Source organism: Mangifera indica, chromosome 15, assembly GCF_011075055.1.
Source record: "Mangifera indica cultivar Alphonso chromosome 15, CATAS_Mindica_2.1, whole genome shotgun sequence".
Taxonomy (NCBI): domain Eukaryota; kingdom Viridiplantae; phylum Streptophyta; class Magnoliopsida; order Sapindales; family Anacardiaceae; genus Mangifera; species Mangifera indica.
This window is the reverse complement of record NC_058151.1, coordinates 14,257,601-14,275,434: the sequence shown is the minus strand read 5'-3', so window position 1 is coordinate 14,275,434 and position 17,834 is coordinate 14,257,601. Positions and strand designations below refer to the sequence as shown.

The 17,834-nt window shown below is 32.9% G+C and overlaps 1 protein-coding gene across 1 annotated transcript; it reads right to left on the bottom strand.

The window, feature by feature from the left end:
• Positions 1–2,299: 2,299 nt before the first annotated feature.
• Positions 2,300–6,144, bottom strand: LOC123197541 (disease resistance protein At4g27190-like). The gene is made up of 4 exons (XM_044611859.1): positions 4,603–6,144; positions 3,351–3,764; positions 2,984–3,052; positions 2,300–2,446 (listed from the first exon to the last, which is right to left on the bottom strand). Exons 1-4 carry the CDS (start codon positions 6,142–6,144, stop codon positions 2,300–2,302), a joined length of 2,172 nt encoding a protein of 723 aa, XP_044467794.1.
• Positions 6,145–17,834: the final 11,690 nt, after the last annotated feature.

The following is a 17,834-nucleotide window of genomic DNA, read 5'->3' as shown; positions in this document are numbered from 1 at the left end:
ATTTTCTTTATATGTATATTGTATCTATATTTAATATATTAATATTATATTCTAAAAAACTATAAGTGAATTAATTTTATTGAATAATATATATTTATAAGTGGATAATTTTAATAATTCAAACTGTAATATAAACTGAATCAAACTGCATTTTTTAATTTTTATTTGGTTTAGTTCAAAATCTAAAATGTTTTAGTTTGGTTTGAAAATTTTTCAAACCGATTTTTTTAATTTAGTTTTAAAAAAAATTTTAAATTGCACTAAACCGGAAACCATGTACATTTTTATTCAAAACAAAAAATATTTTAATAGTTTAAGAGTTCAAATTTAATAAATTTTCTATTATCAACTCAAAATGATATAGAATATTCATATATACATCTTTTTGCTACTCTCTCGGCAAGGGAGACTTAATTTTTATATGGAGTGGTTACTTGAGCTCTGTTGGGGGCTTTGGGGTTTTGGAGCACTCTTGAGGCAAAAGAACTTTGCCTGTGTGGTTGTTTTTGCACTGCATCAGAATGTTCTCACTCAAAGAGTTAATTTGAATCATCATTACTTTTTCATTATAATTTTGGTTCTCAAATTAAATTGTATTTTATATGGGGCAACAGAAAAGAGGCGTTGAATATCTAGCTAAATGTGACATTGTGTTATTGCCCTCTTCATAAATTGATACGAGGGCTTGCTCTGTTTTGATTGCTTTTACAAGGTTACAAGTCTTGAGTTGATGACAATTCTTCAGCTTACAAAATTAACAAACACCATTCTGGATTGCCCAAACTGTCTTGGCAACTCGGGAAATTAAAATACATAAAACAACAAATGGACAAATGTGTAAACAGAGGGCACTTCACCTTCAACAAAATGTGAGGATAAAATCAGCTAAAAAGATGGCAGTAACAAAGTCCCTTTTCACCTGGAGGAAATAGAGCCGTGATCTATCACAAACTAGTTGAAGGAATGACCTCAATCTTCTTTGGAGATCCGCACATTCTGTAATCATAAAACAGTGCTCATTGAATTAACAAAAATTAAAAACCATGAATTCAATCTAAAGTTGAAAAGTTATTTTACAATCAACATGATTATTATGTATAAATAATTGTTATTTTAATAAAATTAGATAAATATAAATAATTATTTTGGCATAAATTTGATAGAAGTATTTTGTTTCCAGAAAATCTTATTGTTTTCAGGAAAATTAAAGTATTCTGTCTTCCACCATTTCAATCTCAAAACTACAAAATCTTTCATTATTATTATAAGTTGACTGAGCAAAGACTGTGTAATCACAAACCAAACTCATTCGAGTTTCCTGATGGATCTGTAAATTGCTTGTTCTTCTCTTTGGAAAACATTTACTTGAAACTCACCTGTGAATTATTCCAAGGTGAATATTCTTTATTGTAACATAATGATAAAACTGATGTGGTGGAGTCCACACGGCTTCAATTATCATTGCAAGTTGGAAAAGCAAAGACTGTCCTTTGAAATAATGTGGGTGCCAAATTTTTCCAACTTGTTCTGGCAGAAATTGAATGTGGGGCCTGAAATTTCACACGGCTGTGGTATGTATTATAGCAGTCCATGGACCATACCGCGGGCCCTGAAATAATGCACAACTTTAATAATTGTGAAGTATGTACTCTGTGGGGTGCCTTGCCATATATTGAGAATAGATTGGATTGTATTTTTGTGTTCTCAATTTTATTAATCATTTCCTCGTTAGAAATATAAACTGGGTTGGATTGAAAAAATCATTATGTATTGAAAATTGAATCCGGAATTTAGAGATACTTTAGAGACAAGCAAAACCCCAGTATGAATAAATTGGAGTGAAACCCAAATATGAATGGATTTGAGCTCAACGTGATTTTATTTTATAAGGTGGTATAAATAAATCTTTAATCAAATAAATAATATTATAAAAAAATTCAAACTGATCTATTAAATTAGAATTTGCAATCAAATTTCATGGCTTATCTAGGGACTTTCAAAATATTTGTGAATTAAAAATTATTTAATTAAATAAATAATTTTATTGATAAAATAAATAATACTGCACAGAATAAAATAAATAATATTATTTAAAAAATTAAATTGAATTTAAATTGTAAAACTAAAATTCGGATAAGAATTTAATTCGGATAACCTCAAACATCGAATTGAGTGGGTGTACTGTCATTGTCATTGGAAGAAGCATGGGAGGCTCTACTTATGCTTTGCACAAATATCCATGGGGGCTTTGTATATGCAGTGTTGTTAATGAAGGAAATTGATTATAAAGTAAATTGTTTCACATCTTGAGGTCTTCTTGTTGAGCTTCTTCACTCTTTGTCTTCCTCTCCGCTTCCGTCTCTTCAACCATTTTCATTACTTCATCAACCAAGTGTCGATTCAATTCATATCTATGCTCACAATTAGGAACATCTTCTGAGTTTAACTATAAAAGACAATTTTTTTCACATCACAAAACTATCAATTAATGTAATTTCAATTGAAAGATGACAACATTTAAAATATTATTCAATTTAGATATATAATCTATCACTTTGTAAGTCCGTTTTGTAATCTAGAAGAACTTTTTTGTATAGATATCCTTTGTAACATCTTCTGATTGACCTATAGTCATACAAAGACATCTTCTCAAGTTCCAGTTTATGCTGCTTTGTGGTGAAGGTCACTTTTCAAAGTTCAAGGATGGCGGAAAAGTTAATTTTTAAAATTGGAGGGGGAAAATGCGATAAAATTATATAACTGGAATGTAAATAGTAAAATAACGGTTTTACCCCTCTGTTTAATGGAAAACTTAATGACGGTTTAGAGATTGGTGGGTGTTTAAGTTTTTCATTAAGCGTGGGTATGCATTTGAGATAGGGCTAAAAAATGGGTGGGAAATAATCCTTTTCCCTACTTCAGATCTTCCAAATTTGCCTAGTAATAAGAACAATCCAATTTAAACCATCATGCATTAAATTACTAAGAGAACAGCCAAAGGATCCAGAAGCAAACCTTCAAGAATGAGTTCAACAAAGGCACAATGATTGACCTATAACCATACAAAGACATCTTCTCAAGTTCCAGTTCATGCTGCTTTGTGGCACAAATACCCCATGACATTTTAGCCTAAAAAATGGCTAGCTGCGAGAATGAACATGGTGAGACGACAGTGAACAATTACAATGATCACTTTTGATCTGGAATTGATTTGGCCTAACAAATCACTTAAAGTTGAGGAGTTAACAAATTTTTGAATTTATGATGACGCTATGCAATTAAAGGAGCAGAGGAATAGGGATGATAAATTGGAACTTGTGAGACATAATCAATATAATTTGCAAACTAACATTTTTAAGTGACTCTAGTTTCCTCAGTAATGTTGATCTTGCCATAATTTTGCCAGACTGAAAGTTTTCACGCATTTTTAATTCATCTTCTTCACTGAAACTTTCAGATTCGGTCTGTTTATTCCATAAACCTGCCAGTGTTAGTGCTGTTTTGAGTGTTTTCAGAACATCCCTTATAACATGGGGAATTATAGCTTTCTCCATTCTACCAGAAATATTATCAGTCCTGTCATGTTCCTTTTGCCTCTTCTTCAAGAGTCTGAAATAAGACTTTTCTATACTTTTAACCACCTTCTCAATCTCTTCAGGTTGAACACTCTCAACTGCCTGAATTGCTTTTGACAAGGTTACATCCACACAGGCATTATAAAAACCACATAATTTTTCTAACTGCACAAATTCTTTGAGAAATATCTGCAATTTTTTTTTTTTAATTTTTGCCCTAGAGAATCTATCAGACTGATCCATGCCTTTGAAACTATCTGGATTGTTGGGCCATGGCATGACAAGGAATGAAAGTGAAATAAAATGCTAGAATTGCATAAACCCAAGCTGACAAAGTTTGAGTTGAATGGCAAAAACAATTAGTGTTCAAATATTTATAGGATTAGTCAATTTCCATTTTATCCAAATATGTTGTTAGTTTCCCCCAAACCCCAATGAGTTCGCATACACCTCTAAAGATAATAGGCTTTTTCAGATTAAACAAATTTATAACAAATTGGTCCAATAACCGGCCTAGGATAACGGGTTTTTCTAGATCAACCATATTCACAATAAATTGGTTCGATAACCACCTAAATATTATCCAATTTGCATGTGAGTTTTGTCTTTGGGTTTTTTAAAATTAAATAGATGTATAATTCGGTTGAAATAATAAAATTAGATCAAATTATTTAAAAATTATGATTTAATTTAATTTAGTTTGGTTTAATGGATAAATTTTTGAAAAAAAGTTTTCACTCTAAATTGTGATTTAAACAATTTACAAACTGTAAACCATCTTTTAAAAAAAATATATACGTAACTATATTTAACAAAATTTTTTAATAAATAATTAGATATATAATTTGTTTTTTCATATTTATTTTGTCATTTTTTTTATGTGTAGAGAGTGATTGTTTGTCCATGGGAAGAACAACTTCAATTGCGGACAATCTAACCGTTCAGGAAGTTCAGGAAGCTCATTATAAATATCTCTAAAGGGCAAAGATATAGCAATTGAATTTTTATATATTTTCTCCTCCAGTACTCCTTTTGAGGCGGTGGCATTTTGAATATTAAACATGCACTTTTCTGTTGACGCAATTGATACAGCAACATCATGAATGATGTCATGCATTTTAACTTCATTGGCATCATCACCATCCGACAGTAATGAAGAAGCTTTGAGATAATCTATCAGCCTGCGTAATCTATTCCTTCCTTCTTCCAATGTATAAACATCTCCAAACAAATTCCAACCCAAACTATATTTTAATAGGTCATCAACAAACATGGTATTACCAGCATCGTAGAGAGCACAAAGCAGAAATAATGATTTAGCTTCTTCATCTTTCAGAAATTTGTAACTCAGCTCAATAGTAGAATACACACTTTCTTCCATATCTGGAATGTGTCTTGGATTAGACCTTTTAAGTTGAGCCAAGGCGTCCATCCAAACGTGAAGACTCTCATTTTTCAATGTATTTGCAATTGTTGAGATTGCAACCGGTAAACCTGAACATCTTGTAACAAACTCAACTGCTAGAGGATGAAATTCAGAGCTTTCTGCAGAATCACCCACAATCTTTCGAAACAAATTCCACGTGTCTTCGTAAGATAAAGTATCAACAAGGATGTTCTCCTGAGTCTTCATATCTTTGCTTAATACATCCCGCTTTCTAGAAGTTAACAATATTGTGCATGGTCTGATCTTACCATCTTTTCTTTCTGTCTTAGCATCCTCGAAAGGAATTCCAATTGTATCCAAGTCAAGTTTTGTCCAAATATTATCCAATATAACAAGTAAATTCTTCTCCTTCTCTATCCTCTTGCGCAGTAGACCAGCTCTCTCAAATTCATTCTCCTGCCTAAATTCCAAGCCTAAATCAAAAGCAATTTTTTCTTGAATTTTTTTGTTGTCTGGGGTTGGTGTTACCTCAGCAATGGCCACCTCATGAAATAACTTGTCTTCCTTCACCTGCCAAGCTATTTTTTTGACCAGTGTAGTTTTGCCCACACCTCCCATTCCATACACCCCAATTATGTAAACAGTACCATCCTTCAATGTGTCCATAATTTCTTGAAAAACTTGCACTCTAGAATCGAAGGCCTCGTAGCCTCTGACATACATGGATTCTGTCCTCTGTAGAGCAGGACGGTAGGAAACACTACTGAAGTTGCCTTTCCCCAACAGATTGGCCCCAGTCACTGCCGCTTTCACAGCTTCTTTTCCAAGCTTGTAACGTTGAATCAAATTAGGACAGGACTTCAGTTTTAAACAGCTGCCCTTGTTTGCTTTATCTCCATCCTCAATGATGGCTTTTGCTTCCCTTTCAGTGAAATCATCTACAGCGCTCAGCCAATTCTTAACATCGTTATGAATCTCTTCCCCCTGTCTTTCAGCGGACTCTGCAGATTTCTCCACTCTTTCTTTTTTCATTCTGAGCTCCTCAACTTGATCCTTGAGGTTGTTGATGTAGCTCTGGGACTTGAACACATATGATATCTGCAGTTTAAGCAAATCATATGCCGACTCTGTAGCTTTTGATGCAAGTTCCGCGGCAGCACTCGTTACTATTTCCTCAGCCATGGCCGATAAATACTTGTACAGACACACACACACACACACTCTCTCTGTTTTTTTTTTTTTTTAGAATCTTTTCATGTAAAGCTACAATTAAAGGGTAATTAGCAGGCAAGGGAAATGAAAGAAAAAGAAGTGGACAATATTATATAACAAAATAATTCAGCAAACATTTAAGAGAAAAGCTTACTAAACAAACTGGGAAAAAAGAGAGACACACAACAAACAACTATCAAACTCAAAGTTTTTAAGAGCAAACCCTCAATGAATGTAGTCTAGCTTGAAGCAAACAAATCACTGCAAGTAATACTATTAAGGGAAGTTGAGAACAGAGCTAATTTCTTTCTTTTTTTTGTTTTTTAACGAAATTTATTGATACTGAGTATGAAACAGATCTAATAAAACGAGAGAGAATTGATAAGGGAAAATTATAGAAAAAGGCAATCTGAAGCAATAGACAATTAAAAGAAAGTAATTATAAGGAAGGAAAGGTTTAGAACAAGTACAAGTACAAGTTGATGGCTTGATCTGTATGTTTGTCTGAGAAGTAGAGATAAGTTTTCAGGCACCACAAAGTGTTTGCGTTACTTGTTTGCAGGCAAGAACAGGAAATAATGAAGTTGAAGAGACAGAAGATTAATGCTCATGCGGCTAATGTCTTTGCCAGTAAAATTACCATCCATCAATACATGGATAAGTTTGGGTAATATTTTATTATAAAATTATAAAATTATTTTAATAAATAATTATTATATTTAATAAAATTAAATACCTATAAATAACTATTTGGTATAAATTTGATAAAGATATTTTGTTTCAAATAAATTTTATTGTTTTCAAAAAAAGAATTAAAATTTAAAAAAAAATTGTTTTCAAATAAATTCAATCTCAAAACTACACAATCTTTTCTTATTATTGCAAAGTGACTGAGCAAAGTCTGTGCAATCACAAACCAAATTCATTTGAGTTTCCTGATGAACCTGTAAATCAAATTTGAGTTCAAATTGAGTTTTTTTGTTAACTTGATACTAAAATGACGTCATTTTATTGTATATTGATTAAAAAGATATAGTTTAGTCGATTTGTAGATATATGCAAAGTATGATAATAAAAAACTTTAACCAACTTTACACATATTTAAAATCAAGCAAAGAATGATTTTTTTTTTTTGGGGGGTAAGTTCAAGCAAAGAATGTTGATAAAGATAAAATACATGGAGACAAGATAAAGAACTTATACTAGCCCAAAAATAAAGATAAAGAATTGATCTTTGGTGGTCAACATATAAGGTGTTATATCAACTAAAATTTTTTCGAATAGTAGTTTTCAAATTCCCACGCAACCAATTGTGTTTAAAAAGGAAAAGAATTGATTCATTTTTTAATAATCTACACCATGATAAACAATTGTATCTTTTTAGTTTTTGAAGGTGGGTGGCAAAAAATATTGGCCATGGCATGACCCAAACTTTAATAAAGCATGTAACCAGAAATACCAAAGCATCAAGCATTACTTTAAAAAGAATAAAGTAGGTGCAATTCTTATCTTCCTTGAAATAAAGGAGGGAACTTGTCCAAGACCAAAGGATTCTTGTCTTCCAATGAAAAATGATACGAGAAAATGTTCCTGATAGAAAAGCTCAAGTTTTGAATTACAAGAAAGATTTTATTTCTTGAATAAAATCTCCCTGATGAGTGATATTATTCCAGAAAAAAAGCACTCAGTAATCTCTGGTGTATTGTCAGAAAGTTATAAACTATGCATTTTCTATGTTGAAACTTAACAGAGGTGAAAGTCTCAGTTAATCCATATGTGTGTGCATGTGTGCTCTCAAGGTCTTAAATTTGCAATTGAATTAAATAGGAAATTGAATGTCTCTCCCCAGTTGTTAATCAGAAATAAATGTCTTTGATCTAAGTTTTGGTATTGTAGAAATTTAACATGATCTTAACGATGCTCATATCTGTAATAATAGATTTTTTTTCTTTGTGGATAGTGTACTCTCAACAAATTTGCATAAATAAAAAACCACTGTTGTTCCTTGTAAAGACTATTCAATAAAGCATCAACATGTATTGTCTTGTTTGCCCAAAGTGTTCGGCAACTTGGAGAAATTGGAATACATAAAACAAATCCAACTACAGCAGAACAAATATGTACAAAGAGGGCATTCCACCTTAAACAAAATGAGTTAATAAAATCAGTTGAGCCGCAGTGTGTCACAGACTATTTGAAGTAATGACCTCAATATTCTTTGGAGCTCCGCACATTCTGTTATCATGAAGCATAGCACACTGAATGCATGAGGTTATTTTGTGTGCCAATAATATACCATATTCTTGAACAAATCTTGTGTAGTGGAATTAAGGTTGCCTTCCCAACATTCTTCTACTTCATCCTCGCCTCCTGTCAATTGTAGTTTTTTGAGCTTTGGTGTTCTTAAAACTCCATGGGAAAAATTCTCCATCTCCAAGCATTGTCTGATAATTACTTTTTTCAGGGATGGCAATTCCAGGGTATAGTCTCCACAACAAAAGCTTTTAAGGCTGGACAAATACTGAAGTTCCAAACAATCCAATTTGCAGGAAACAATTGAATTCTCTATTCTATCCTCTCCCAAATGTGTTACAATTTCTTCCATCGTTTTACAATCAGATACATTTATTCTTGTAAGTCGATTCAGAGTTTTAGCTTTTAAGAGGGTCAGTAAATATCTCATTCTATCACACTTTGAAACTCGCAGTTTCCATATTCTGGAAAGACACAGATGAGGACCATGAATCTTCCAAACTGCTACATTCTGACACTTTTACGGTCCTGAGATTTTGAAAAGCATCGCTAGGCTGAAAATTTCCTCTCCATAGAAGCAACAACCTGGGCATTTCACATTAGTTCTTTCAAGCGAGGGAATGCACCCTGGGAAATCAGTCAATCATAAAAAAAGGTGTTGAAACGAAAAATAAAAGATGATCAATTTAGGTGGGTAGCAAGTTATGTGTTCTGATTGTGATATTCGCAGGCTTACATTATCCAAAAAGATAATATCAATAATGTTGCCCAGTACAAAAAATTAGGCATTGCTAATAATAATAATCTTTTAAGAGATTAGATAAAATGAGTAAAACAGAGAATCAAAATTCTGCAAAATTAGTAGTAGCGCCTTCTACTTGTTAAATTATAGGCATGATTTAATAGGGTACTTGAGGCCCATACCTTGTAAGCAAAGAACAGTGGTTGTTGACTGTCTCCATGACTCCCTCGGATGCTCAATAATTCTGAAGCAAAGATCTCCATATTATCACATCCACTTACAACTTTTCTAAAACTGGCCATTCTGAATTATGTATTTTTGGGTAGAAACTTTTGAGACTTGGTAGCATCTGAAGACTCAACCTGGTTAATTTAGAGAGCACAAACCAAGGGATTGCTTCCTCCTCGGCAACAATTTCCTTCAAAATGCCAAAGGTTTTCTCCAGTACTTCAATATCTCTTCAACTGAATCATAGTTTTGTACATAGAAACATTCTAGTTTCTAGTGACACCCGAGCATGTTGGATGGAAAAACACTAACAAGTCTTATACAAAAGTACACAAATTCGCAATTTCATTTGCAGAAGGAATCCAAAGAGAGTTTATCACCCCAAATCTTTACCAATTTATCAGCCTGAATAATTTCCAATATTTCCAAACAAGGAAATCTTACGTCAAGAATTCATTTACAATTTCAATTAGACATAACCATCCATTATTAGTAAATCCTAAACATATAAATTAGCTTGAATCGAAATAAAATAGATTAGAAAGACGAAAAACTGAAAATAAAATAAGGAGGATGGATTACCTTTTTATTAAAAAGAGATTGCATGTGAGTATGGTTCTCCCCTGCACTCATTCCTTCAGGTTCATCGCTTGATAATGTCATGATAACACATTCAGAACTGGAGATGAATTTTTGAATACCAGGGCAATTCTTATACCAGAGACTTAATAAGGAGAACATTTCAACAAAATTTGCCTGAAAAATGAAGCAAGATGAATACTGAACTCCTTCATATGGATCTTTTGACAGGTCTTGAACAATAATAGTTTGCAAGGGAGGACATTCCAAAATATTACTTCTCGAATAGAAGCTCGTCAAGTTAGGCAATAACTCAAGCTTAATAGAGTTTAATGGAGGGACTATAATTTTATTACTCCATCTTTTTCCCTTTCCTTTTTATGATTTCTTTGATCAAAACGCAATTTTTCACCTCTCTCTTTTGCAGTTGAACCAAACCCGACAGCACAAACAGAGTAAATATGCATCTCAAGCTGTTGCAATTGTCAATTTTTGTAAGCCCAAAATTTCTTGATGATTTTCCTCCAAATCAAACACTTTTTCTAATAATGACTCACAACTTTTTACATTCAACATGTCCAAATTTTTAACTCGGCATAGCACACTGGATGAAATACCATTTGACATATCCAAAACTTTATCCACCGTTAGAGATTGTAACTTCCAAAATAAATCGATTTGTAATTGATCATTTTATATATTTTTTTTAATATTGGTGATTTAGAGAGCATCAAATGTTTAATATTACAGAAACCAATCTGTGGGACCTAAAATTAAATTAATTAAAACAGGTTATTACTGAGATTTTGAAGTTTAAGGAGCCAATACGAAGAAAGTTACCTGAAGTAAAAAATAAGGATTCATTTCAATTTTTGATGAAATTATAATATTGATTATTGACAATATTGTATTGACTCCTAATCAATAAGTTTGACATTCTTGTAATTATCTTATTACTTATCTAAAGTATTTTAAGTTTGTCAAAGCTCTCAGGTAGATCACTTGGTAGGAATGTCAATGTGAAGTCATGAGTGTCTAAACCCAACCCTTCCAGATTTTGGCATGACCTAAAAATCATGAACGAGTAAATAAGTAGGTGTAAGCATTCAATCAGCAACAAGTACCCCACAGTGCACAAGCAAATAACTAGGATTTTAATATATAAACAGTACAGTGTCACTTGTTTTATATATATATATATTTCTAAATATAAGCAAGTACGAAGATATATAAGCAGGTCTTTGATATGGAAATTATGTAAATTATATTTCTGTGAATGGAAACATGAAAGGCAAAACTCTTATCTACTTTTATTAGCCAAATGTTAATACAAAATAAGAAATTGGTTCATCATAATGAATTACAAATATGAACAGATTTTAATCACCAAAATGAATAATATCATGCAACTGAAACATCTAGTTCGTTTATAACTCAACAGATTTAAAGAGAAATATAATTTTATTACAATCAAAATGAAGGGAAAAGCATTTCTTCGTTTATTAGAGTTGGAAGAGAAACATAAATTAATGTCCTACATTCCATAAGGATCGGAAACTGAGGTTGCTGTACTGTATTGTTCGGCCCGATTTGCATCCTACATCAACTGGTTAACAGAAGGTTTTTCAGCTTTTATATATATATGGTAGGAGTTCCTCCCCTATCACAAACTAGTTGAAGGAATGACCTCAATCTTCTGTGGAGCGCCGCGCATTCTGTAATCATAAAACAGAGCACACTGAATTAACAAAAATTAAAAACCATGAATTCAATCAACTCAAATCATTGGTGAGTCAACAATGTTATACCATTTTTTTGAATAAATATTGTATGGTGGAATTAAGTTTGCCTTCCCAACATTCTTCAACTTTATCCTCTCCTTCTGTAAACTGTAGTCTTTGGAGCTTTGGTGTGCTTAAAACTCCATGACAAAAGTCTCCATCTCCAAGCACTTTCTGACTACTACTTTTTTCAAGGATGGAAATTCCAGAGTATAATCCCCACAACAGAAGCTTTTAAGGCTGGCTAAACAGTGAAGTTCCAAATGATCCAGTTTGCTGAAAATGATTGAATTCTCTATTACTTCACCTCCCAAATGTGTTATAATTTCCTCCATCATTTTGCAATCAAATACATTCATTCTTGTAAGTCGATCCAGAGTTTTGGCTTTTGAGGAGGTTAGTAAATATCTCAATCCATCACACTTTGATACCTGCAGAGTTTCTAAATTCTGGAAAGGCACCGATAAGGACCATGAATTTTCTAAACTGCCACATTGTGACACTTTCAGAGTCTTGAGATTTTGAAAAGCATTGCAAGGCTGAAAATTTCCTCTCCACAGATGCGATAGCTCAGGCATTTCACATAATTCTAGTTCTTCCAAGCTAGGGAATGCATCCTGGGAAATCAGTGAATCACAAAAAAAGTGTTGAAACGAAAAAGAAAAGATGATTAATTTATGTGGGTAGCAATATATATGCTAAAATTTGTGATATTTGGGACTTACTGTATCCATAATGATAATGATGATAATGTTTTCCAACAAGAAAAATTCCGCATTGCTAATAACAATAATCTTTTAAGAAATAAGATAAAATAAGTTAAAGAGAGTCAAAATTCTGCAAAATTAGAAACAGTGCCTTCTACTTATTAAATTGGAGACATGATTAAATTGAGTACTTGATGCTCATACCTGGTAAACAAAAAACAGTGTTTGTTGACTGTATCCATGACTCCCTCGGATGCTCAATAATTCTGAAGCAAAGATCTTCACGTTATTACATCCTTGCACCTTCAACACTTCTAAATCTGGCCATTCTGAAATATGTATCTTCGGGAAGAAACTTTTGAGACTTGGTAGCATCTGTAAAATCAACCTGGTTAATTTAGAAAACACAAACCTAGGGATTGCTTCTTCCTTGGGAACAATTTCCTCCACCATGCCAGAGCTTTTCTCAAGTACCTCAAATATCTTTTCAACTGAATCACAGTTTTGTACTTCCAATGTATCTAGTTTCTGGTGACTCCCAAGCATGTTAGATGGAAAAATACTGACAAGTCTTTTACAAAAGCGTACAAACACGCAATTTAATTTGTAGAAGGAATCTAAAGAGACCTCATCGTTCCATAATTTTACCAACTGATCAGCATAGCTGATTTGCAATTGCTCCAAACTAGGGAGTCTTACCTGAAGATTTCAAATTACAATTATAACATAACATCCACTATTAGTAACTTCTAAAATTATAAATTAGATATGATGGATAAGAAAAAATTGCAAACAAAATAAAGGGACGAATCACCTTCTTATCAAAAAGAGATTGCAGCTGAGTAGAGTTCTCATTTGCGCTCATTACCTTAGGTTGTTTGCTAGATGATGTCATGTCACTACATACAGAACTGAAGATGAATGATTGAATACCCGGGCAATTGTCAATCCACAGTCTGAATAAGGAGGACATTTCAACAAAATTTGCAGTGGAGTTGCAGAATGTTGTGAGTTTTGGAAGATCTCTAAGCTTCAGCTGGTATAATTTAGGAAATAGTATCGTTCTTGTTCTCCCTTCATCTGCATCAATTACTCTTTCCATGAACATACAATTAGATATTTCAAGCTCCTTCAGTTTGAAAAAATTTTTCAATGTATATGATGTGAATAAATATTTTAATTGATCAAAGCCATCGATGACCAAGATTGTTAAATTCTGGAAGCAAGAAGATGATCCCACGGTGGCTAATTCAACCTGCAAGCACATAAAAATGTTTGTTTTATTTGAACAACAATTATGTTGACAAAATTAACTTACCCTGTAATAAGAACTGAAACAAGCTTACCTTTTCGGTGAAAAATGATGCAAGATGAATACTGAACTCCTTCATTTGGATCTTTTGACAGTCCTTAATGATAATAGTTTTCAAGGGAGGGCATTACAAAATATTACTTCCAAAATAGAAGCTTCTCAAGTTAGGCAAAGACTCAAGCATGACAGAGTTTAATTGAAGGATTATAATTTTATCACTCACTTCATCCTTTTCCTCTCCCTTTTTGATGATTTCTTCTATTAATGCACAGTTTTTCACCTTTATCTCTTGGAGTTGAGCAAGACCCAATAGCATAAACGGAGTAAATATGTATCTCAAGTTGTTGCAATTGTCAATTCTCAATGATTTCAATTTCTGTAAGCCTAAAATTTCATGATGATTATCCTCCAAATCAAACACTTGTTCTAGTGACTCACAGCTTTTTACATCCAACACTTCCAAATTTTTGAAGTAGCATAGCACTTTGGATGGACTAACAGTTGAGACATCTGAAAATTTATCCACTGCTAGAGACTTTAAATTCCCAAATATGTCGATTGGTAATTGATCATTCTAGATTTTTTCTTTTATATTGGAAAATTCAGAGAGTGTCAAATGTTCAAAGTCACGGAAGCCAACCTATGAAACCAAAAATATTAAATTAATTAAAAGAAGGGGATGGTCTAAAGTTACCTTAACAAAGAAAGTTACCTAAAGTTAAGAATAAGAATTCATATTGACAGGAATTAAAGAATATGGGCAATATATTTAAGTGAACATACAGTCGCAATAAAATGAAAAATAGTACAGAATTTAAAATTATCACCTTATATCCATTAATATATAACATTTATCAATAGTCATGACATAAAAGGGAAATTAAAAAAAGATCTATGGGAGAGTAAGTACCATATCCGTAAAAATTTGTTGGATGGTAGAATTGAGATCATCCTTCCAAAAATATTCTTCCACGTCATCATCTTTTGTCCATTGTACTTTATTTAGCAATGGTGTGCTTAACAATCCTCGAGAAAAAATGTTTAATCTTGGGCACTGATACAGAATAACTAGCTTCAAACAAGGGAATTTGAAGGAATAATTGGCTGAGCAGAAGCATGTGAGGCTTGATAAACAATAAAGCGTTAAAAATTTCAATTTGCCGAAAACAATCTCTTCTTCTTTGTCTCCCTCGTTTACTATTACCTCTATCACTAACTTGCAATCTCTTATTATCAGTGTTTCTAGATTGACAAGTGTTTTGGCTGCTTCACATGATAGGATTTTGGCTAATCTATCGCAATTGCTTGCCTTCAGAGTTGCAAGATTATTGAAAGATGCTGCAGAAGGCATTAAAACTGTCAAACAATGACACCTCCATACTTGCAGAGTCTGAAGATTTTGATGAGATGTGTCCCCTCGAAAATCTTGTTTCCATATATGTCCCTTTTCATAGGGGAATAGCTCTTTGAAACTATTATCAACAAAATTAAGTGTTTCTAAACAATTTAACCTTTGAAGGAAAAAAAACACAGAAGCAACATATTCATCATCAAAGTTCCAAAGCTGAAGTATTTTAAGTTTGCCAAAGCTCTCAGCTAGATCATTGTAGAGGAATGTCAATCTAAAGTCATGAGCGTCTAAACCAAACATTTCCAAATTTGATATGACCTGAAAATCATGAACCAGTAAATTAGTAGGCGTGCGCATTTAGTCATCAACAGCGCACCATAGCACACAAATAAATAACTGGGATTATATATGTATAAATGGTTCCGAGTGTCCCAAGTTATATACATCTAATTATAAGCAATGAATACCATCTTGCAACTGAAACATTCAGTTGATTAATATATATTAACTTGATGGATTTATAGAGAAAAATAAATTTATTATAATCAAGTAAAAGGAAAAGTACCTCTTGGTTTATTTTCATTTGCAATACAAACGTCAATGTCCTACTTATGAATTGGAAACTGAAATTGACTGATGCCTAATTCAAATCTTAATTTTAAGTTGGTGTACTATATTTTTATGCCTAATTGTTATTTATGAGTGAGGAGGAATGCAACTGAAATAATACCTTTCTAACAAAAAAAGGGCAGGAAATTTTGACGCATATAACTTTATCTTCCTGCAACCAAACACGTACAAACTTCTTAGCATTGGCCAGTCTATTGCATGAGACCGCGGATAGAAACACTTGAGTTTTAGTAAAGCGTGAAGGTAGATTTCTTCCAATTGTGGAAACGAAAAAGTAGGGGCCCCATTAACTTCCTCCTCAGAAATAATTTCCTCCAGGTTGCAATATATTTAGCGTTTTAAGTTCCACAAGACTGGTAGAAATAGAAACAGGAAAGAGACTTTTCATACTCGGACAACCCTGAACAGTCAATCTCTCTAGATAGCAAAATGTTAGATTTCCTTGAGTATTAGATGAAACAATAGTCAATAAGTTTTCACAGGATCGAACTCTCACTACTTTTAGTTTCTTAAAGGATTCCCCATGGAGTTTTTTGTTGTGCCATATCAGTTGCAAGCTATTCAAGTGTAAGAGCACTATCTCCTCCAAGCTTGGAAAAGCAACCTGCAACAAACAATTTATGATGTTAATATTTTGGTATGAAAGACCCACAAGCTCCCAATGAACAAGTTGCTCAAATATTATGTCAACTTGAATTGCTCTCGAAACCTAAACAATATTTTCAAGGTAATCAAAAGTAAACTAATTACCTTTTCATCAAAAAGCGGAATTATATCAATAAAGTACTTATCCGAGTTCACTTCTTCACGCATCATGTCTAGATAAAAGGATTTGTTACAGAATGTCTTCAAATTAGAGCAACTCTCAATGTGAAGTTTTTTTAAGGAGGGGAATTCAATTAAATTCCCTGTACCAAAACTTGTGAGTTCTGGCAGAATTTCAAGCTTCATGTACAGTAGTTTAGGGAAACTCACATCAATTATCTTATCTTCTCCTATTCCTTTTGACGCAATTACTAGTTCCATTGACTTACAATTGCTTACCATAAGCTCTTGAAGTTGATTAAGATTTTTGACCATTGAAGATGGGAATAAGTACTTTAAATGACCAAAGCCATTGATGACCAAGATTGTTAAATTTTGGAAGCAAGGGGATGATCCCAAGGTGAGCGGTATCTCCAGATTGTGAAAGGTGAGATGTCTTCCAGTATTAGATGGAACAATAGTCAATAACTTTTCACAGGATTCCACTCTCACTACTTTCAGTTTGCGGAAGGATTCCACATAGAGCTTTTCGCTGTGCCATATCAACTGCAAGTTATCCAAGTGTAAGAGCACCATCTCCTCCAACCTTGGAAGAGCAACCTGCAGCAAACAATACATGATGTTAATATTTTGGTGTGAAAGACCCACAAGCTCACAATGAACAAGTTGTTCAAATATTGTGTCTGATTGAACTGCTCTCAAAACCTAAACAATATTTTCAAGGCAATAGGCAATATAATTTTTTACCATAAAGAATAAACTAATTACCTTTTCGTCAAAGAGAGGAATTATATCAATAAAGTAGTTATCCGAGTCCACTTCTTCTCTCATTGTGTCTGGATTAAAAGATTTGCTAAAGAATGTCTTCAAATTAGATCAATGCTCAATGTGAAGTTCTTTTAAGAATGGGAATTCAATTAAATTCCCAGTGCCAAAACTTATGAGTTCTGGCAGGAGTTCAAGCTTCATGTACAATAGTTTAGGGAAACTCACATCAATTATCTTTTCTTCTTCTACTCCTTTTGAGTCAATCACTACTTCCATTGATTTACAATTGCTTACCACAAGGTTTTGGAGTTGATTAAGACTTTTGACCATAGAGGATGAAAACAAAATTTTCAAGCCATTACACTCCTCCACGGTCAAGCTTTTTAAGTATTGACCATAAGAAAACATTGCTACGCATTGATCAAGCCATGTATTCCCAAAATTAATTGAACACAATTTCAAGTTCTCCAATCTTGGCAAGACAACCTGTAAAAACAAATATTGCCCTTAAAGATAACTTATGAATTAATAAGAATACTTTTTT

What these genes read in the sequence shown, in the direction of transcription:
- LOC123197541 (XM_044611859.1), bottom strand. Translation starts at nt 6,144, where the DNA reads ATGGCTGAGGAAATAGTAACGAGTGCTGCCGCGGAACTTGCATCAAAA. An exon ending in ATGCCACCGCCTCAAAAGGA is followed by an intron (nt 3,765 to 4,602) that starts GTACTGGAGGAG and finishes AAAAAATTGCAG; the next exon opens with ATATTTCTCAAAGAATTTGT. An exon ending in ATCCTTTGGCTGTTCTCTTA is followed by an intron (nt 2,447 to 2,983) that starts GTAATTTAATGC and finishes TGTCTTTTATAG; the next exon opens with TTAAACTCAGAAGATGTTCC.